The sequence below is a fragment of the Cervus elaphus genome, chromosome 22 (assembly GCF_910594005.1).
Source record: "Cervus elaphus chromosome 22, mCerEla1.1, whole genome shotgun sequence".
Lineage (NCBI taxonomy): Eukaryota > Metazoa > Chordata > Mammalia > Artiodactyla > Cervidae > Cervus > Cervus elaphus.
The window spans coordinates 7,367,624-7,389,701 of record NC_057836.1 but is presented as its reverse complement, the minus strand read 5'-3'; the positions used below and the strand labels follow the sequence as shown (position 1 = coordinate 7,389,701).

Genomic DNA, 22,078 nt, shown 5'->3' with positions numbered 1-22,078 from the left:
TGAATCAGCCACAGGTATACGTATGTCCCCTCCCCCTCGAACCTCCCTCCCACCTCCTACCCCTTCTTGCTTTATTTTTAAGCTAGCACATTGGAAAGAGGCAGTGCCTCAATGATGATGTCTCAGCTGGGTGGTGACAAGAACATGGCCTGGATTCAAGAGCTCAGCCACTCGCCACCTCTGCACCCACTTGCCCATCTGTAAAATGGGACCAGTGCTCACATCTCACATCCATTGTGAGGGGAATGGCCTGACTGAACCCGCAGACACCCACCGCCAAGCTGATGTGTCTGGTCATATCAGGGGTCATTCAGAGACCTGTCCATCCACCCCAACACTTGTTCAGTGAGGTGATGGTAACAAGGTGGGGAGAGATCTCCGGGGGCACAAACCCAGCCTACAGCCAAACTGAAACCAGAAGTGGATACTTCTTGTGAGGTCGATGTCCTCTGAGATCTCAGAAATTGGGCCCAGCAAACCAGGCTTCTGAGTCTTTCTCCACCCCCAACCACGAGGTGACCTTAGGCTAGTCAAATTCTCTCTGGGCCCTTTCTCCACCTTTATAGTCCGGCGGTGAAAGTCAGATATTCTTCTCTGCTCTCACCACTTTTTATCCACATGGCATATAGCCAAGCACAGGCAGCATGTCCAGACTCAGAGAAGCTAAGCTCAGAGGCAGACAGACGGAGCAGCAGCTTGGAGCTGCTTCATGCTGGCTTCAGACTTAGACCCTCAAACAGCACGCAAATGCAGCAGGCAGAAGTGAGTTTATTGCATTAGAAAAAACACCAAAGAAGACCAGCAAACACCTCCACACTAGACACAATTATTAGCTTGACTTCCAAGGGCGGAAAGGAATCTCTAAGGTACAAACTTTATTTCTGGGAGAGGGTGACAGTCTCATCCCCTCTCCTCCTCCCCTGCCCCGTTAGACCCGTGGACCTCAGTGGAGGCATCCCACTGTGATACAATCACACACGCCTCCTGTCTCATTCTGCTTGCCCGTGTGCTCCCGGGTGGAGCTAGCTGGTCACAATGAGCAGGCTCCTGAGGCTCTGGGATACAGAGAAATGTGAGGATGGGGTTGGGAGGTCCTAGTCTGAGCCTGGGCTTCCAGTTAGTGACTGTGGGACTGGGGTGGGGGAGGGAAGGTTTGCCTTCCTGCAGAGCTGCGGAGAAGGCTTACTGCTCCCTCCTCGTCCTGGACAAGCCCTAAGGCACGGGCTTTGGCACAAATGGCTGTTGCGCATGAAGGGCGGCTTTCCGTGAACCGAGGGACTCAAAGTCTCTCGGGGAGCTGCTCAGGCTGACTTCTTGGTATAGCCCTGGGTCTGGAGGTGACTATTAGAAGGAGAGAAATCAGCTGAGCCCGGATGTGGGGGAGGACAGACAAGACAAGGAGCTTGTGAGGCCCACCATGCTCTGGCCAGAGCACAGTGCCCTGCGCAGAGGGGTCTGGAGCAGGAGCCTGGAAGAGAGGGCAGGGCAAGGCGAGCTAAACAAAGGAGAGCACCTGGCTAAGAAGCAGAGCTGTGGCCTCCACTAGCATGCTGCCCTCCCAGGAGGAACCCAGCCTCAAACGCGTTCTCCACAGCCCAGTTCTGCCAGTTGGTCCACATTGAATAGCAGCCCTGCTAGTTTCTGCTCTGACGTATCATTACCACACACACTGGCAAATCAGTGGGTCTTGAGAAGGATTAAAGTGCTCACTGGTTTAGCTTCCAATCTTAAAAGTTCCAAAATGTCACTTGATAGCACAGCTCATCATCCCGGACGTGCCCTGCTCAGGTCACAGGCAAACACTAAGGCAGAGGAACATCTTTTCCTTCAGTTGAGACCTGACAATGCCAGCTGCCATGATAACGGCAGAGATGGGAGATGAGGCCAGAGGTGAGCAGCAGCTCTTCGGAGAGGAAAGGCACCTGCTGCAGGCCAGACCCCAGGAAAAAGAACATAATTCAAGTCTGAGAAGTGGCAAGAGCCGTGGCAGGAGGGACCCACAGAGGCCAGGGCTAGGACTCAGGCACTAGGGAGCTCTGAGTTCTCCATATTCACTCTCCCAACTTAAGGGAGGCTCACAGGAAGAAAGAGAATCTGAAAGCCTCTCCAGGTTAGAAACTTCCAGATTGTTCCCTGCCTAGAAGCTCCTGGCCAACAGCCCTTTATGAAAATGCCCACTCACGCCCTCCATCTTGCTTCCTTCAAGTCAGAAGGACACCAGAAATAACACTTGCCTTCAAAACACATTTAGGATACTATAAAAATCCCTATCAGAAATAACTCTACATTTTCTTGCCACCTTGATTCTGTATTATTACGCTTTCTACATCAGGGATATTTTCCAAGAGCATGGAATCATCTCCCCTTGGTCCCTAGTTGAATACTGCATATTGGTCTGGGTTGGGTGGGTACAGTGACTGTCAATAACCTACATTATTACTTGCAGACAAAAGGCCTGGGTCTCTGCTGCTCCAGACCTTCATTAACTGTGACAGGTCAGCTATACGGAGGAAGAGCAGACCGCAGACAGCAAGGGAGGTTCTCCTAGAGCGATGTCAGAGGACTGGCCATCAGTCTAGGTGGAAGGAAGCATGGCTTTATCCGGTTTCCTCTGGACTGGCACTTGCTGTTACTCTCCCCGCATCCTGAGGCTTTTGGTTGCTCCAGTCTGGGCCCCCTGGCCTTGCTGGGGGAGGGGAGGGAAGGTGAGAGAGATCGTGGCTAAAGAGTTCACTTAGGTTGGGTGAGTTTCCCTGAAACTGGCCCCATGTGCACCAATCCTTTGGTTCATTTCATGGTGGCGAGTAACCACTTCTAGGTCACGGATAACGTAAAACTCACCTGGGTCCCACAGCAGGTGGCAAGCTGGGTGGAGTGTGGGCATTCTCTAGAAAGAGGTTCTGGGCTGGGGCTCCCCCAAACAGTGCCTCTGGCTTAAACAAAGCCCCTCCCTTTCTCCAGTGGGGAGGACGCTTAGGAAGCAGCGTCAGAAGTGAACTCACAGACAAGAGAGCCTTAATAAATTAGTATAATACTATTAGAAGGGATGGCATTTTGTTCTGTGTCTTAGCAGCTGTGTCCTACATGCAGCCTGATGATTTCCTTCCCTGGGAAATTTAAAAAGCCGTCCCCTGGTTGTTAGCTCTGATGTAAAATTATAAAATAGAAATCTGGTAGGGTTTGTTTTGTTTAAAAAGGAAAAGCCCTGGTGAGGCAGGGCGGTCCCATGCAGTCCGGTTAGCTCTGGCCGTTGGGTCGGCCCACTGGGCTCCCTCCGGGAGGCTGGATCGCAATGGAGTCCAGGAAGGGCCTCAGGGCCTGTCCGAAGGGCCTGTGAAGAGAAGAGACACGGGCGCTGGGGTGGGCTCCCGGACGCAGACCAGCACGGCTGGCCACCATGCTCAGCTCTGCCCGTGTGTGCAGCAGGACTGCCACGCCTGGGAAGAGTTCTCTATTGCCTCACTTCATTTTCTCACTGAGCCCCCCACATCCTTTTTCCCAGAGGGGATCTCTACACAGTCGCTCTGCATTTTCACTCCTGGGGTCCCCTCCTCGGTTAACGCTACCATCGTACTGCCTTCGCCTCTGCATGCCGGTTAGCTGTGGTTTGAACAGGCTGGCCACATACAGTACAGAGTTTTCTGTGCCTCCTGCACTTGTATTTTCTCATGGCATAAGAAGATAAAGTTTTAAGTGAGGAAGCTGAGGTGAAAGAAAAAGGAAATGAAAAAGTCAGAAGTGAAGATGGCACACAGTTGGATTTGGGGGGAACTGGGGTCTTCTGGGGGAGTATTGGCAGTATTCAGGAAAAACGGCAGGTGCAGGTTGTCAGAAGGTGCCGATGCCACTGCCCCGTGTGCTCTGAGAGCAGCTCAGCTGGAAAAAAGACTGCAGATACTGTAGTCTCAGACACTCTCCAGGACTTCCCAGGTGGTCCAGTGGTTAAGACCCCCTGTTTCCAATGCAGGGGATGTGGGTTCGATCCCTGGTTGGGGAACTAAGATCCCACATGCTGTGTGGCACAGCCAAAAATAAAAAAAGAGACTTTCCAAGATTACTACAACTTTAAATTGGGTTGCCCGCAAAATATCTCAGTTATTGGCTTTTTTTTTTCCTTCGGTGGCTACTGCCATTTTTGAAAACCATCCCTGAATTCAAAGGAAGTGAAATATTCTAAAGCATAAACAGAGGAAACCAAGAAATAGTAAGCCTAATTCAGACAAGTCCAGGAACTCCATGCATCAAATAATAACAGCGAGAACACTCCAGCTACTCAGGGCCCATGACCTAGATCCTGCCGTGGGGTTTAACACGCCCACTAAGGAGTAGAAAGGCAGGGCCAGGGACGTGGGGCTCTCCTCGCTGGCTAGACACTGACAACAGCCTTGTTTCCTGAGGGGTTCTGACCCAGGTGTGAAGGATAGCTCACCTTGCTGAGCCTGCCAAACCTGTCAGGATCTCTGCTGGACAGGTCCTCAGTTCAGAGTCAGTCAGGAAAGGGGCCTGCTCCTGCAGGGGGCAGAGGCTGCCTAAATGCAACGGGAGGGCGGGGTGAGGTGGTACAGAGGGTGCGTGTGTCCCCTGAAAGGACGCTGCCTGGGTGACGGCCCACAAAGCTCGGACCGCATCAGGGTGGGAGGGGCTCCAGAGTGCTTCTGAAGAAAACACCTACTGAGGGCTGTCTATGTGCTACGAGGTATGAGGCTGCCTGGGAGGTTGTCTTTGAGGATGTCAAAGAGCTCAAGGTGCAAGGGAAGACAGACTGACAGTTTCCAAACAAGTCCCCTGACTAATTCTCCGACTTACTCTCTGCTCGTCCATCTAAACTGCCTTTTAACCGGGCACTTCTGGGGAGTGGCAAGCTTCATGTGCAATGGGAAAGACAGATGCCAGGATTCTGTACAAACACTGGGGCCGGCGTCAAGTGGGTTTCTAAATTCTGCAGTTGCACGCAGGCCAGGGTAGAGTTGGTACAGGGTAGAGTAGGAGGGTGAAGGTAACACAGGTGAGCCTCTGAGAGCAGAAAGAATGGTGGCCTTCCATGGTAGAAGCTGCCATCATGACACCCCACCCAGCCTGGCAGGATTCTGCCGAGATCGGGGTGGGGGTGGGGGGGCGGTGATGGGGAAGGAGGCGGATGTGGGCCAGAGGAGAGACCTTGTCTGTGAGTGGGGATTTCAAAGGCAGAGGCAGAGACAGAGGCCACTTACGTGGAGAGAATTTCAGAGGGAAGGTCAGTGATGTAAGAAGGGATCTTCCGCCCGGTTAGGAACTGTGCCACTTCGTTGCTGAAGGTGTTACAGTTGTTCTCAAAGATGTTGTAGGCCTCACTTCTGTACATTATGAGAAAGGTTTGGGACACAGATATAAAAGTCAGTAAGTGCGTACATGAAACCGAAATCAGGTAATGGGATGGTGAGCACAGCTGAATCTAAGGATGGGGAATGCCTCTCCTACACTCCCAAAGCAGAGCTTGGTTTGTCACTCTGGGCATCTTAAGGGAAGAATGAAATAAAAACATATAAAACATATGGCTCCTCCATTTCAGGAGAATATTTACATTCACAAAAGCCGAGCTCCGGGGTTAGAATTTTAACACTTGAAACTGACTCAAGCTTCAGTAAGAGAAAACCTGCTCCAGTATATTTCATCCCAACCTCTCTACAAACCCTGTTTCTGATTTTCAGGACAAAATACTTGGTTGAGAGCAGCAGGTGCTGAACTAGCAGCAGCTGCTTTTAATCAGAAGGAATAAATAGCCCTTCCTTCCCTCAAAGTTTCAGCAGTAGGTGTGCTGGATGGAACAGTGGCCTTGGAGGCAGTGCTGAGCTCTTTTTGTGGAAAGTAACCCCTTTCCCATCCTACTTGTTCAGCAAATACTGGGCCAGACCTTGGGTTGAGTGCTCTGGGGGAAATGACCTGGTGGCTGCCGTCTGGGGGCCAATTATCTAGTGGGGGAGACAGACACGACGACCCACTACCCCTGTTCTCCACTCACCGGAACAGAGACTCCCCCAGGGAGGACAGGTACTCCAGAAAGATTTCTTCTGTGACTTCTGTGCTCCCAACATCAACCACAGAATCTGGGGGCCCAAGCAAAGTCCTTCCCTACAGGAGCCAACCCAAAGAAAGCCAGTAAGTCACTCCCTCCGCTGAATTTTTTCCCCTGCCATGGAAGACCACGAATGCTCTGCTCCAACAACTTCTAACTTTCAGAGCACCTGGGGCAGAGGAAGACTTATTTCTTCTTTGTGTCAAGGCTACGACAGCTTAGAGGCTCCTGGAGACTGTCCGTGGCCGTGGGCTGACAGCATGGCTGAGAAGTCGGGTGTCTGGTTTCTGGTGGGGCCCTGGGAAGCTAAGTCTTCTGCAGGTTGGACTCTTGATACTGCCCACTCCTCCAGTGGACAGACACAGAAATCCAAAATCTGCGGTCTCCCTTTGTTCCCTGCAGGCCTAGTAACGAGGGCCGAGCAGGACGGCCAGAAATGCCTCACACCTGAGGCATCTTTCCATGCCCATATTCATCATGGATGCAGCCAGCTTTTCACATGACACACCTGATACCCCCTGTAGCCCTGGGAAAATGTGAAGAACTGTGAGAAACCTGGCAGATATGCCCAAGATTCAGTTCCTTTTTGATCTGTGACGCCAATTTAACAAGGTGATAGGGTTCCCCTGGCAAGAGAGTTACTGGCCCCTGAAAGGCCTACCAAAACCCCTCAGCCATGGGTTAACAGACTGCGGCAGCAGATGCAAGGAGAGACTGAGGCCCTGGGGGAACCAGCTGTGAGGAAAGCAACAGGATCAGTAGGGAGGAGAGGGCTGGGAATGGGCTGGGGAGTGAGAGAGCGCACTTCAGAGCTGCGCTCCTCGAAAAGATCATAAATTCACGCAATAGCTCAAGCACCCAACTGTGTGCCCGACAAGATTTGAGGGAAAAGCATGGTGAGCGGATTACTGTAGTCAGAGGTGCAAGAGACCAAAAGGTCACTATTTGACCCATTACTCTTCACTCGTATAACAAATATGTTATTGAGAACTTACTGCATGCAAGGCACTGGAGGTATGTGGACCAAACAGATGAGATTCTTGTCCACGTGGAGCTTACAGTCTAGCAGTAAAGGCAAACCAATGTATAATTATGAGCTGTGATAAGGGTCTTGTTGGAAAAAGTACAGAATGCCATTAATATATAAAACAGGGGACCTTCCCAGTCCAAAAGGTCAGAGAAGACTTGTCTAAGAAAGTGACAGTGAGCTCACCTGGAGGATGGAGAGAGTTAGCCCAGTGAAGGATCAGGGAGGTGGACTGATGTCAGAGGACAGGTTTAAATGTCCAAGGTGTTCAAGGAATGGGAAGGGGGGAAGGGTGGGGAAAGGCACCACCTGCAAAGAGGCAATCTAGAGAGAGGGGCCGAGACCAGATGGGACGGGCCTCGGAGGCTGTGCTGAGCTCTGGTTTTCATCCTGAGAGCAGTGGGGAGAGCTCTGACTTAAGCAGGGCAAGGCCATGATCAGAGCTGGGTTTTGAAAAAACTGCTTTGCCATCTGTACAGAGAACCAGCTGAGAAGGAAAAGCAGATGCACTGCTGTGGTCCAGGCTAGAATGAGGTGACTGGGTTAAGGCGAGGACTCGGGAGAAATGAGAAGAGACGAAGAGGGACAGACTGCTTTAAGATACACTTACAAGGTGGAGCTGACTTGGGCTTAATGAAGGACTTGTTATAGGAGGTGCGGGGCCAGTAGAAGGAAGAAATAAAACATGACGTCCCATTTATGAGTATCAAAATGAATGTTTTCTTGGTCTTTGCTTGAGTACCTACTGGGACAACCCTTAGATAGCTTAGACAGAAATTTTCTGGAAAAGGACATGGGATTTGGAGTCAGAGAAACCTGAGTTTTAGTACTAGTGCTCCAACTGGCTGTGTAACTTTGGGCACCTCACTCTCTCTCTCAGAGCCCTCATCAGCTTCACACTGACTGAGTTCAGACCAGGAGAGAGGCAGTGAGCTGGTGATGGTGACAGAAGAGTGAGACGGTCTCAGCTTATAAGGAGCATACACGGGGCTCCCTGTGGAGACTCAGCAACGGCCTGTTTCACCATCACATGCCCAATGTGACAGAGGAACCACGAATGCCATGGGAGCAGAGAGAAGGGCAGCTGCCTGGCAGATCTGTGAGGGGTATTCTTGAACTGAGTCTTGAGGTCATCATGAAGAACTATGCCACAGGGCTACTTACACCAGGTTAGACGCCAGAACTATGGAGGACAGCAAGGATCCTGGACTATGGGAACCCCCGGGAACCTGGGACAGTGGACAGGATGGGGGCAGACACTCACTGGCGGACAGCTGGAGATACCGCCACTGCCGAAGAAGAACTCATCCTTGTGCACGACTATGGAGGTGTGCCTGCAATGCAGAGAAGAGGTAGAATGAGCCAGATGGCTTAAAACTGGTCTGGGGAAAAGCAAACACCACAGTGCTGTAAGAGTAATTTCTGCCTCAGGATATGAATTACAAGGTCAACAGCTTTATAATCCTAACCAAACAAAGATAAGATAAACATCATAGATCAGAGTTTCTCAGCATTGGCCCTAGTGACACTTGGGGCTGGCTAATCCTTTGTTGTGGGGGCTGGCCTGTGCATTCTAGAAGGTTTAGCAGATTGTGGTCTGTTCACACTAGACAGCACTAGCATTCCTCATGCCCTCTGTGGTGATAACCAAACGTGTCTGCAGACACTGCCAACATTCTCCTGGTGGCAGAAATGTCCCTTGTTGAGAACCATCACTGTGGATCATGTCAGTGGAGGAGAGTCCTGAGAGTCACCCCAACATTAACAAATCAATACTGAAATAAAGCTCCGCAGACCAAGATGTTTCCAGACTTTTCATATGAGATCAGGTGCGTTCAGGGTGGTATGGCCATAGGTTGTTCCCAGACTTTTCAAATTAACAGGAGTAGTTAACCTGGACCATGTTGAGGGAAAGAAAGACCAGATGGTATTCAGGGTGGACCTATTTCAAGTGAAGGTGCTCATATTGCTTCTTGGTTCTGGTCAAACAAAGCAATGGTCATCTGGTCAACCAAAATGTCAGGAGGCTCTAGGATCCAGTCAGAACTCTGACCTACAGTTTCCTTAGAAATGGAACAGAGCCCAGCCATCATCCTGTGTCTGACAGGGATGAGTCTGAGAGACCAATGAAGTTGTGTTTTAAGACCAACATGGGGTCCTCATGACTTCTATAGTTAGAAAACTTGGTCAGGGGTGAGCATACATCATTTTGCCTTTCCTTAGGACAGGGTTTTTTATCCTCTGTCTGGTGAAATATCTGCACCACTGATATTTTTAGCTGGATAATTCTTTGTTGTGGAGGGGTGTCCTGTGCATTGCAGGATGTTTACAGCAGCAACCCTGGCCTCCACCCATCCACCCTAAATGTCTCAAGACACTGGTAACTTGTGGCTGGGAACCACTGCATTAGAACGTGAAGATTTGTGGCTTAAGAGAGCTAAGTTTCAAACTGGAAGCCACAGACCGGAACCTGAAATGCATGGATGCTGTTTGGTTTCATAAACTAGCCAACGTAAGGAGTCCTACCCAACTTACCAGATGCCTTCCAGTTGTTTCCCTGCGGAGAAAAAAAAAAAGAGAGATTTAGCCACTTGGGACTAGACTAACTTGGGACTTTTGCTTCCCAGCCAGAGCAAATTCAGATCATCAGAGGAACCCATTATAAACCTCTTGGGGGACCTCTGATAAGGTCCTTAGGTCATGACATGATATGTCATGTTAAATAAGTTGAAAAATAATCAGAATCCTTAAGCAGAATTCAAGAAGAAACACTGGTATTGATATACCCCCCCCCATTTTTTTTTTAATTTGTGCCAAGTCTTAGTTGCAGTGTGTGGGATCTAGTTCCCTGACCAGGGATAGAATTCGGGGCTGTTGCATTGGGAGTGCTGAGTCTTAGCCACTGACACCAGGGAAGTCCTGATGTATGTCTGCTTTTCTTTCCCCTTTAGGGTCAGTTCAACTCTATCTTTTTAATTTCTGTCTCACCTACAGAGACAAAGTAAAACAAGAGTATAGAAAAGCCATTATCCATTTCTTCATTGAGCATATGTGAGGTGAAATCCTCTAGAAAATAAGAATGAACTCTGAAGATGCCATCCATTTGACCAGTCAATGCACATGTATTCTGTACCTCTATACCTCTATATGCCAGAAGTGATGAGAGATACAGAAATGCAAATATGAAATGCAAGTCCTGCCTTTAAGGAGCCCAAAGTCAAATGGAAAGAGAGACATATGTAACTAACTCACAATGCTGATAGGCTCCATAACAGAAGTAAGTGTAATAAAGGTAAAAAATTACCTTCAGGGCTGCAGTTCAACCAGTGAACAAACAGGGAGAGGGGTGGACATTTCTGCCAGAGGGAACAGCACATGCAGACACAGGGCTATGAAAAAGACTAAGGTCTTGCAGGGTACAGCAGAAGGTGCAGTGATGGCGGGAAGAGGACAAGTGGCAGGCAAAGGTGCGAGAAAGAGAGAGCAAACCTGCACTGAAGGCCGCCCCACACTGTAGGGCATGGAAGGTTGTTAGGCAGCACAGTGCCTCGACCAGATCCATGTTTTCAAATAATAACTGTATCTTCTAAGAGATAACTGTAGGAACAGAAGACGTACTGGAGGAAAGACGGCAGAGAATAGACTGAGGAGGTCTTTGCGGTAAGCTACGGAGGATGCAGGAGTGGCAAGAATAAAGAGGAAGGGCAGTGAAGGACGTGAGAACACTATCAACATCACTCACCCGCCTTTGGTTATCATTTCAGGGTAACTGTTTACTGAGTGCTAAGTAAAGAGTGCTTACTGTCGCTTTCAATGCTTCGGTGTTTGCCCTGTGACTTTCTAAAGGACAAAACTCTAGGCCCTGTACAGAGGGGGAGCTGATGTGATTACACTTTTCCCTTTGCATAAGCTGCACTATTTTGCCCCTTCAAGCAAACTTGAAACAGATAACCTTAGCCTAATTTTCTTTTTTTGGAAGAGACAAAAGAAACCATGGCTACTCCATGACAACCTATTGATGACTCAGCATAGTGTCATTAAAAGCAGTTAAGAATATGGCATAGGACCTTCCTGGCAGTCCAGTGGTTAAGACTTTGCCTTCCAATGCAGGAGGTGTGGGTTCAATCCCTGGTCACGGAGCTAGGATCCCACAAAAACATAAAAAATGGGAACAATATTGTAACAAATTAAAGACTTTAAAAATAGTCCACATTAAAAAAAAAAAAGAATATGGCATAAGTTCAGATCTGCGCTATTCCCTTTGCTAGAGGTGGATCTTGGGCAAGTTTACTCAACCTGAGCTGCAGTTTCATCAATACAAATTTGTATTCAGTAATCAGTAATAATTACCTGATTTGTAATGATTATCAAACTTGTAACCAGTAATGGTTATATGTGTAACGCATCACAGTGTGTGGTACACACAATGCTGATTAATGGAGATACTGGATATAATAGTCTCCTTGAGGAAAAGGGTAAAAAATTTTAAATAGATCAAAGAAATACCACTTCAGGGTTGATAGGTAAGATCCAAGAACAGATTTCAGTGTCCATCAGATTAGTCTGAAATTCTGTATTACACGTAATCATTTTACACTTTGTTGTTAGTGCTGTGAGGCTAAGTGAAATAACAAAGGAAAATAAAATGTAGCAGAGTTGTTCTGACTCTAGAGACCAGTCTGCTTTCCACTAGGAAACCGGCTGCTTTGACCACAAGGTCACAAATGGGACAGAGGGATTCTGGCCCAGGGTTTTGGGGACTGTGGGGCAGGCCCTGCCTTGATCCAAACTGAAATTCCACAGAGGTGGATCAGAAAGAAATGGATGCCAAAAGGAAGTGATAACCCATTTAGGACAGGCACTGAGCTGGATTCTTCATCTCTTCCAGCCAACTCTAGGAGACTCTAAAAGACCACACTCTTCCTTTTACAATGCGTAAAGTGGAGGGACTAACGTTGCCTTTTAAATTGAGTTGGTGTGCTCTTCTGGACTGACACATAAAAACAGCTTGTCTAAATGGCAGCAACCTGATGTTTATTTCCTTGAAGACATGCAATGATGCATGAAACTGGACAGATAAGGGATCCTGCTTTCTCCTGGGTGATCCTGCTCTCATTTACTTTGGGAAGAACACTATGCTTATAAGACAGAAGTACAGTGTAGTGAAGAACAACACAGATTCTGAGAATTCCCTGGCGGTCTGATGGTTAGGACTCTGCGCTTTCACTGCCCCGGGCCTGAGTTTGGTCCCTGGTTGGGGAACTAGGATCCTGCAAGCTGAATGGTAAGGCTAAAATTTTTTAAAAAGAGAACACAGATTCTAGTGTGGACAGGGCAGGTCTGAATCTTATCAGTTCAGTGAATCAATGTTTATTAAGTGACTATTATATTTCAGGTTATGTTCTTGGCATTAAGGATATGTCAAAATGCAAAGGAGACGAAAAGAAAAGGAAAAAAAAATTCCTTCAATGCATTCACAGGGTGGGGAGATAGGACAGTCAATAAATAATACTAATAAGCATAATAAATCACAGTAGGTTAACAATGATGATGATGTGAAGTTGCTCAGTCGTGTCTGACTCTTTGCGACCCCATGGGCTGTAGCCTACCACACTCCTCAGTCCATGGGATTTTCCAGGCAAGAGTACTGGAGTGGGTTGCCATTTCCTTCTCCAGAGGCTCTTCCCAACCCAGGGATTGAACCTGGGTCTCGCGCATTATAGGCAGACGCTTTACCATCCGAGCCACCAGGGAAGTTAACAATAATGAGTTATAAAAATAAGAGCAGGGTAAGGGAGACTGGGCATTTTGGGGACGTCGAGGGTGGGCCTATTTGAGAAGGTGACATTTGAGCAAAGGCCCGCAGGAGGCAAGGGAGGGAGCCATGCAGAGGCGGGACATGCTAGGTATATCTGAGCGACCTTTAGGAGACCACTGTGGCTAGAGTGGGTGAGTGAGGACAAAAGTAGGAGGGGAGCAGAGGTAATGGAGAAGCAGGTCACGTAGATCAACTGGGAGAAGTTGAGAACTTTTCTAAGCCTGAGTTGTCCAGCATGGTAGTCACTGACCACAAGTGGCTTTTAAAATCAAAAGAACAAATTCAGTACTGCTTTTCAAGCACTCTCAACAGCCATGTGTGGCTAGCAGTTAGCCATGGGACAGCGCAGATCTAGAATCTTTCCATCACTGCAGGAAGTTCTATTGGTTGGCACTGTGGGAACCTTGGTTTTCAACTCTGTTAGGGAACAAAAGGCATAGTAGTAGTGTCCACCTCATAACATTTCCAAGGTTAAAAGAGATGACACATGAAAGAGGCCCAGCACAGTGCCTGGCACATAATATGTGCCCCACAAAAAGAATACCTCTAATTTCTTTTAGGCTTTACAGTTTGCAAGTTCTATGGCTGCTCTCACAGCGCCTTGGTATAAAAACTACCTACTTACAGGTCTTTCCCCCCCGTTAGACTATAATGGTCTCAAGGATAAGGGCCATTGCTTATGCATCTTTGTGATTCTAGGGCTGAGCAAAGAACCTGGATCAGAGATGTTACATGCACGGCTGTGGTGGCTGACACACGGTGCTAATGAGGCCAGAGTTCTTAACCTCAATCTTGGCTGCCCTGGCTTGTTATTCAAATGACTTTGCAATGCTGGCATATTGCACCCTGCTTCTGCCTTCTCAGATGCCCACGCTCAACGACCCAGGAGGACAGGTGGCAGGTGCAGATGCCCTGGTTCAAACCCAGTCCTACTAAAATAATGGGTTTTTGGAGTGAGGCCTCAGAGACCTTCCTGCCACTTATTTTTACACCTGAAAAACAATGCAAAGTTGTGGGATACGAGTCCTACTTCATTCTCCTTGATATTCTCTGTACTGATCATTGAACTTATCTGTAAGCTGGATATTATGCACACATGCGTGCGTGCCAAGTTACTTCAGTCGTGTCTGACTCTTTGCGATCCTATGGACTATAGCGTGCCAGGCTCCTCTGTCCATGGGCTTCTCCAGGCTAGAATACTGGGATGGGACTGCCATGCCCTCTTCCAGGTGATCTTTCCAACCAAGGGATCAAACTCATATCTCCTGCAGCTCCTGCATTGCAGGCAGATTCTGTGCTGCTGAGGCACCAGAGAAGCCCCAACGAGGACATTATACTTCCTATTTATTCAACCACATCAAGGTATGCTTAAGATCCTATCCACCCATAGAATGGTGATAGAAACTATAGAAAAAAAGATTCTTATTTATCCTTCTGTCATTAATCAATCCATCAACCAAACACTTAGAACCAACAACTTAAAATGGATTGAGTGGATTCACATCCTTTCTTAAACTGCTTCATAGTTATCCTTATTCTCACATCTTTACATAGTAGAGTGGGACAAATATTTATTAATGTCATTTCAAACAGGTAAATAAAAATGCATGATTTGTCCAGTGTAAAGAGGAAAAAAAAAAAAGGGATATGACCATGCACTCGTTAGAGCAGTTCAGGTAGAAATGTGACGTTAGCTGCCCTGTGACCTGATCTCATGAGGACAAGAACCAGGGTCATGGCCTCCTCTGGGGGTGATCAGCACTGTAAAGTGGGACTGAAGTGATTTTTAAATTTTTTCGTTCAGACTGAGACACAGTAGATGAGTAGGTGGTGAGGGTTGGAGACTGAATCAGGGCACAGGGCCACTGGGGGACGTGAATGAGGCTCAGTGGCTATAGGCGCACTACAGAAAAGCAGACTGTTTCCCACTAGGACTTCCTCAGCAAGCTGCAGAGTCTGTGGGTCAGATAGCTGTATGTCTCTAAGCTTGCTGGTACACCCACTGCATTGATTTGGAAGCCTGTGAGGTATGCACATGAAAATAAATGGAAGCTGTGGATATTAGCCCTGTTTTCCATCATAAACAACAAAGAATGTAGATTGAGGTCCTGATTATAAGAGTCAAGTCAGTAATATAAAAGCCAAGGAGAAAATACTCCATCTACCTCCCTCGCAGATTAAGGTAGTGGAGTTTGTGTGTACAGACAGTTGGCAATGAGACGTGCTCACCTTGTATACTGCTGGTGCTAAATAAATGTCTACTAATAAGCATAAGGTGGGTGGCAGGGATGGGACTTCAGGAGCAGGCAGCATTAGCTCATGGGTATAAATTGAAAGTAGCCCAGGCTCACCTCAGGCTTCTCTTGTAGCTCAGTTGGTGGAGTCTGACTGCAATGCAGGAGACCTGGGTTCAACCCCTGGGTCAGGAAGATCCTCTGGAGAAGGAAATGGCAACCCACTCCTGTATTCTTGCCTGCAGAATCCCAGAGACAGAGGAGCCTGGCAGGCTCCAGTCTATGGGGTCGCAAGGGTCGGACATGACTGAGCAATTGAGCACACTAGCTCACCTCCTAGGTGTCTCCCCACAGGGACAAAGCACTCTTAACTGGCAATGTTTTAATCTGATTTTCCAGATTACCAGCAATGTGAAGGGGTTAAAAAAAAATCAGCTTATTCTCTAGATGGTGGTTTAGTTGCTAAGTCATGTCTGACTCTTGTGACCCCATGGACTGTAGCCTGCCAGGCGCCTATGTTCATAGGATTCTCCAGGCAAGAATACTGGAGTGGGTTGCCATTTCCTTCTCCAGGGGATCTTCCCGACCAAGGAATCGAACGCTGGTCTCTTGCATTGCAGGTAGATTCTTTACCGACTGAGCTATGAGGGGTTCTCTGGTGGCTCAGCTGGTAAAGAATATGCCTGCAATGGGGGAGACTTGGGTTCGATTCCTGGGTTGGGAAGACTCCCCTGAAAAAGGAAATGACAACCTACTCCAGTATTCTGGCCAGGAGAATTCCATGGACTGTATAGTCTATGGGGTTACAAAGAGTCGGACATGATTGAGTGACTTTCACTATTCTCTAGAACCACTAGGTAAATGTTGAATCTATGTGGGAAAAGGTAAAAAGAAACATTTGTGTATCATAAGTGGACCTCTGGACCTATTTTGTTTAAAAAAAAAGAAAGCTTATTAGCAGGGGGCTTGCCCCTCCTTAAGGCAGGGAAAGGTCATCACAAAATCAAAATGCAAAACACTGTTAAAAACTGAGAGGTATTTTAATCCTCAAAAAAGGATAGATTTAAAACTACTTAATACTTTAGCTCTAGGATCCAGTACAGGATTCTTTCTCAGGATAAAAATAACTAATTTGTGAGTTCTTTTTTTTCAGTACTGAGTGGGTTCCCTCTTAATCGTTGCTTGGTGTTATCAGTCAGGCCTTGTAGCAATGCTTTGAGATAGGTCTGCAACATCCTGTCACTCAGTTTGTATGATATTTACTGAACTCCAGGGATTCCCAGGTGGTGCTAGTGATAAAGAATCTGCCTGCCAATGCAGAAGACAAGAGGGTTCGATCCCTAGGTGGGGAAGATCCCCTGGAGAAGGAAATGGCAACCCACTCCAGTATTCTTGCCTGGGAAATCCCATGGACAGAAGAGCCTGGAGGGCTACAGTCCATAGGGTCACAACGAGTTGGACATAACTAAAGCAATTTAGCACACATGCACAATCAAGAATTCTTGTCCCCAGTGGAGCTTCTAGTCCAGGTGAGGCTGGGGGAGTGGACACAGATGAGAAAACAGGCAATTATAAGATAGAATAAATGCTATTAAAGGAGATCACAGGATGTTATCAGTACTTTATAGAGACACATGACCAAGATTTGAGGGGCAGGGGGACAGGGAAGGCTTCCTGGAGGAAGTAACACTTCAGTTGAGACCTCAAAGATAAGCAGAAGTTATCCAGGCTAAGAGATGGGGGGAGAAAGCATCCCTGGCAGAGGGCACAGTTTTTGAAAAGCCTTGAGGTGAAAAAGAAATGAACAGTTCAGTCCTGTTAGGATGTGCAACCATCTTCTCAGACCCTGGGGTTCTGTTAAGACAATTAGGCCATAATGCCTTGAGGATCTACTGGGAGAAACAGTTACTCAGATCATTTTCTCCAGGGCTTAGTTCTCCTGTAGAACCCAGCTGAGAAAGTCTTAAGTAGAGACTATTCAGGATGTGGGGACAGGTGAGGGTGGAGAGAAAAGCAGAAGGATCATAAAGGGCCTGGTAAGTCACATTTGTTTTTTCATTTTGCAATTAAGAAATGGCAGTTATTACTAAATCAACTCATTGGATGGATATAAAACAACACACATAATGAAGAATAAAAATCTAAAACAAAACACAATAGATGGCATTAAAACATTAAATAAATCCCCTCAGATTTAAATACATTCTGTCTAATCTTAAAGCCTGAGCTTGTCTCAATCATTCCTATAATCAATATTTACTGGCCACTAGCTCTGAATGACCACTAGGGAACACACAGGGGAGACAGAGTCCCTGCCTTTCAGGAGCTCAAGGTTCCTGCTGAAGTCTTTCTGACACATCCAACCCACAATGGCCTGTCCCATCTTTCAAGGCCTAGAATAATTGTTTCACCACTCACTTCTTTTTGGCATCTAATCATAATCTCTTTTGGGCTGTTATCTAATGTGGCATATGTACAGCATTATTTTTAACTAAATAAACTACTCAAGGACAGAGTCTATGTGTTTTATTTTGTTACTATTTGTACTATAGAATTAAGCAAGAAACTGAACAGTGTAAAATCTCAAATATTCATTAGATTGCATTCTGCCAAGAATATATATTTATATATATTCTATATGCCTAAGTCTTTAAATTTGAGAACACTTTTGAGACAGGATTGTAAAGAGAAAATAAATGTGATCTTGGAACATGTATATGTACACAAAACTTCAGATCGGAAAACAATCAACAAATACAAAATATCCCTTAGTACAATTAAATAAATACATAAACCTCCACATTTATTTTTACGTACTTTAGCACAGAAAGAGGTCAAGGAATTTAAAGAGCAGCCAAAATTATTAAAAGGACAAACTGAAGGACAATCATAATAGCTAATTATCTTAGGCAAATAGTGACCATGAAAAAAAAAAGTACAATCAGGCCATCTGCTCGATTAGAAAGGTAAAGATATTTCTGGGATCATGTTCATGGTGAGTGAGAGACTGTGGAACAGGAACAGCTTCATGAAAAGCAATTCTAGAAGACTGAAAAGGGGACAGAGTAAAACTGTGGAGTCCACACTGTTTCAGGGGAGAACGTAATTACACTGGGCTTTGGAGAAGGAAATGGCAACCCACTCCAGTATTTTTGCCTGGAGAATCCCATAGACGGAGGAGCTTAGTAGGCTACAGTCCACAGGGTCGCAAAGAGTCGGACAAGACTGAGCGACTTCACCTTCACCTTATCTGGTCTAGTCATGACTGTAATAGACTACACGGGGTCTTATAATGAGGAACTGTCACAAAAGTACAACAACTAAAGAGCCAGGCCACTCCACCTTAAAAAAACAAGATTAAGAGGGCACTGCTGATGAGGTCACACTAGTTCGGGACAATGAAGGCCAGGAGGCATGGTCATAAATCTGTGATTATGACTGGCACACACATTGAACTCAGCTAATTTGAAACACCTGGCCAAAAATGCCTTTACATCAATTATAAGGGAACAGATTACACAAGAGAGGTGGTATAGCAAAATAACTGAGAATATGAGCTCTGGAAGTCAAGACTGCCTGTATTCACAACCCAGCTCTGCTACTTACCAGGTGCAACCTGGGGGCAAATTTCTTAATGCCCTTTATCTCAGGAATCTCCACTAAAAAATGGAGGTAATAACAGGACCTATCTCACAAAATTGTGGCGAAGAATGTAACACAGGAAAATACTCAGGAAACAGAAGGGTCTGGCACATGGCAAGCGGTCAGTGAGTTCTAGCTATTAATATGCTTCTAGAATTCATGAAAAAATTAGGAAAAAAACTGATTTTTTAAACGTTCAAATATATTAATATTTAGGAATGGGAAATCAATGGATGGCTACTCACAGAATTGGGACACACTCAACTTTAAGGTTAGTGATGTTTGGATGGGATGAACCAGTAAGGTAATGCCCATTTTCCATGTTTTTAACTCAAGAGAGTAACGATTATCAGCTCTGATAACCCTTTTTTCATTACTTTTACAAAAGGCAGAGAAGCAATATGAGAAAAGGGGATAGAGAAGAGAGAATTAGATTTGCAGGCAAGGTGGTGTTCTCAGAAATACCACTGCAATCAAAGGTGCCCAAATGATGAAGTTCCAATTTGGCTGAGGTCTTCTAGGATTTCACATCTATTAAAAAAGCTTTCAGATGGGATGGGAAGGAGTCCCAGTATTCCACCTTCAGTTAAGGCACTTTCTTCTTCACGCACTGAACTACACAAAGGTCTTCTTCCAGTGCCAGGCCAGGCTCTTCTTGCCTAAGGGCCTTGGCAGGTTAATTCCCCTTCTGCCTGGAACCCTGTAACTACCTCACCACCCACCTTGTGACTACTTCCTCATCCTTAAATTTCCAACTTAAAAGACACTACTCCTGATTCTCTTATTTAAAATAGGTCTCTCTTCGTATTTTTTGTCTCAGCACCTAGTTGGCTTCCTGCGCAGCCTAGTACTTTTCACAATTTGTAGTTATTTCATATGCTTATTTATTTTTACTATCTTCCCCACTAAATAGCTCCACGATGGTAGAGAACATCTTTATTCATCACATCATCTTCACTTAATCTTAACATTGACTAGCATATAGTAGGCACTCAATAATATGTTGAATGAATTATGAACCAATGGCCCTAAGGCCCCTTCCAGCTAAAATCAATAACTATTAGATAATATAACAAAAAATATCCAGTGTAAAGGTGGAGGCTTTTATTGATGGGCCTAGGAAGTATCGAAGTGACACCTCACTATGATCAAGCTAACTAAATGGCTCCATTCCAAGAGGTTTAGTCACAACTTGACTGATGTAATATACTAGTGACTATCACCTCCTCAAACAGTGACTCTGTAAGTTTTGCTTTCAGATTTGCCTTACTCATTTTAACAACTGGAGAACTAGGCCCAAACTTCTAAACATGGAGTGGCTACGTAAGAATTGTCTGAGGAGTTTATTAAAAAGACAGGTTTCTGGACCAAAACTCCAAAGATTCTTATTTAGTACTTGTGTAATAAGGCTCTAGAATCCCTATGTTTAAAACTTTGTGGGAATTCTCTGGCAGTCCAGTAGTTAGGGCTCTGTTGCTTTCACTGCGGAGGAAGAGGGGTTCAATCTCTGGTTGCCGAACTAAGATCCTGCAAATCAGTGTGGCCAAAAACAATGCTTATTTTGCAATATGTGTATAGTACACAATTCAAAAGATACAAAAAAGTTTACAGCAAAATCTCCCTTTCATTCCTGTCTCCCAGCCTCAAGTTGTCCTTTTCATAAGCTAACACTGTTACAAATTTTCTTATGTATTCCTCCAGATAACTATTTGCCTAAACAACATGTATCCTTTGCTTCAAACACCCAATTGCATATAGAAAGAACTATTTCAGTTTCATTTTTTCTATTCCCATTTAACAACATATTTTTAACAAGCACCCTAGGTGATTTCTGATGGAAAGCCAAACAGGAATCACTCATTGGCCCAGAGTTAAGTGATTAAGTTCACTCCAGCAAGACGTGTTAGAAACTTCAAGGACACACAAACTCAAAGGTAGCCTTGCTTACTCGACCTCTCTCCTCTTGTCTCATGGACACGAACTAAAACATTCGCTAATGTCTCCACAGAAGTCAGGAGAAACTAGCCATTCAAATGGATGCTCCCAAACTGTTCAGTTTTCAATTCCCATAATCCTTTCCTGCCCAACAGCACCTGAAATCACAAACCGGACTATTTCTAGGTTACACAAGACATTTTGGTATTTGGGTTATAAAAGAGGATTGGTTTCCGCTAAACTGGGACTGGTTTTCTCTCCTGGTAGTTAAGTAGTTTAATGGAGCACAACCGAAAATACTTCCTTCACTAATCATTACTGACCCAACAGCATTCAATCCTCCAATTGCTTTCTCACCATGTGGGCAAAAGCAATTAACTTAGAAACTGTCGAGAAGACCGCATGAAGTCAGGCCGAACTCGGTGAATTTTCGAGTTCGGAAGCCGGGAGACCCCGACTTTATTCTGTCTGGGGTCGATTGGCGGGGCCCCTGTTCAACACGCTCTAGCCTTCTCTTCCCACCTACCCCAGAGACTGCAGGAAGAGTTTCCCTTTGGCGCGGAGCGAAGGATCTCCTCCGCAGTGTCCCTTTCACCACGCGGGGCACTGCGCGGAAAGACACCTCGCCTCCCTCCGAGGGAGGAGGAATGTTAAGGGGGCTCCACGAGCGACTCAGGACACCCACCGGGACCCAGCGCCGGCTTCCCCCTCCTCCCAGCTGGAGGGGCTCTGAAGGGCTTGGGGAAGGCGTGACTCCTCCCTCCCCTCTCCCGGGATTCAAACGTGATGACTGCAAAGTGGGGCTTAGAGGGCCCCCACCTCAGACGCACATCTTCTCTCCTCGGGCGCTTCTCCATCCTCTGGGCCTTCCCTTGAGTCGTGACCCAGGCCTGCCCCCCTCGGCCGGCCGTCCCGGAGCCCTCTTGCCCGGTTCCCGCCCGCTCCCCACAGCCCCCCTCACCCAACATGATGGGGCTGAGCCGCCGGGCCAGGCCCTTGGACAGGTCGTACACGTAGAGCTTCACCGGATAGAGATTCGGCGGCTCCATCGGGACCCGTGGCTGCGGCGGCCACGAAGTCCCTCAGGCACCCGGCAGCGGCTTGGACCTTCCCGTACCCGACGGGGGAGGGGAGTGGAGGGAACGGGAGACCGAGCCCCGGCCCGGCCTGAGGGGCGGGGAGAGGCCGCCCTGGGCTGCTTGCGCCCCGGCACCCGCCACCGGCAACGACTACTGTGAGGTGACAGAGCGGGGACGGGCACGATCCGTGCGAAAGACAGCACGGGGGCAGGGACGCACTTTCGCGCATGTGCGTAGTATCCTGACGGACGGCGAGGGGCGGGGTTTGGCGGGCGGGGGCGGGGCTTTGCA

The 22,078-nt window shown here is 47.0% G+C and overlaps 1 protein-coding gene across 1 annotated transcript; it reads right to left on the bottom strand.

Moving 5' to 3' along the window:
* Nucleotides 1–748: 748 nt before the first annotated feature.
* Nucleotides 749–22,012, bottom strand: DESI1 (desumoylating isopeptidase 1). The gene is made up of 6 exons (XM_043880629.1): nt 21,670–22,012; nt 9,615–9,636; nt 8,344–8,413; nt 5,999–6,108; nt 5,211–5,333; nt 749–3,331 (listed from the first exon to the last, which is right to left on the bottom strand). The coding sequence occupies exons 1-6, from the start codon at nt 21,755–21,757 to the stop codon at nt 3,238–3,240; spliced, it is 507 nt and encodes a 168-aa protein (XP_043736564.1). The 5' UTR covers nt 21,758–22,012; the 3' UTR covers nt 749–3,237.
* Between the last annotated feature and the right edge of the window lie 66 nt (nt 22,013–22,078).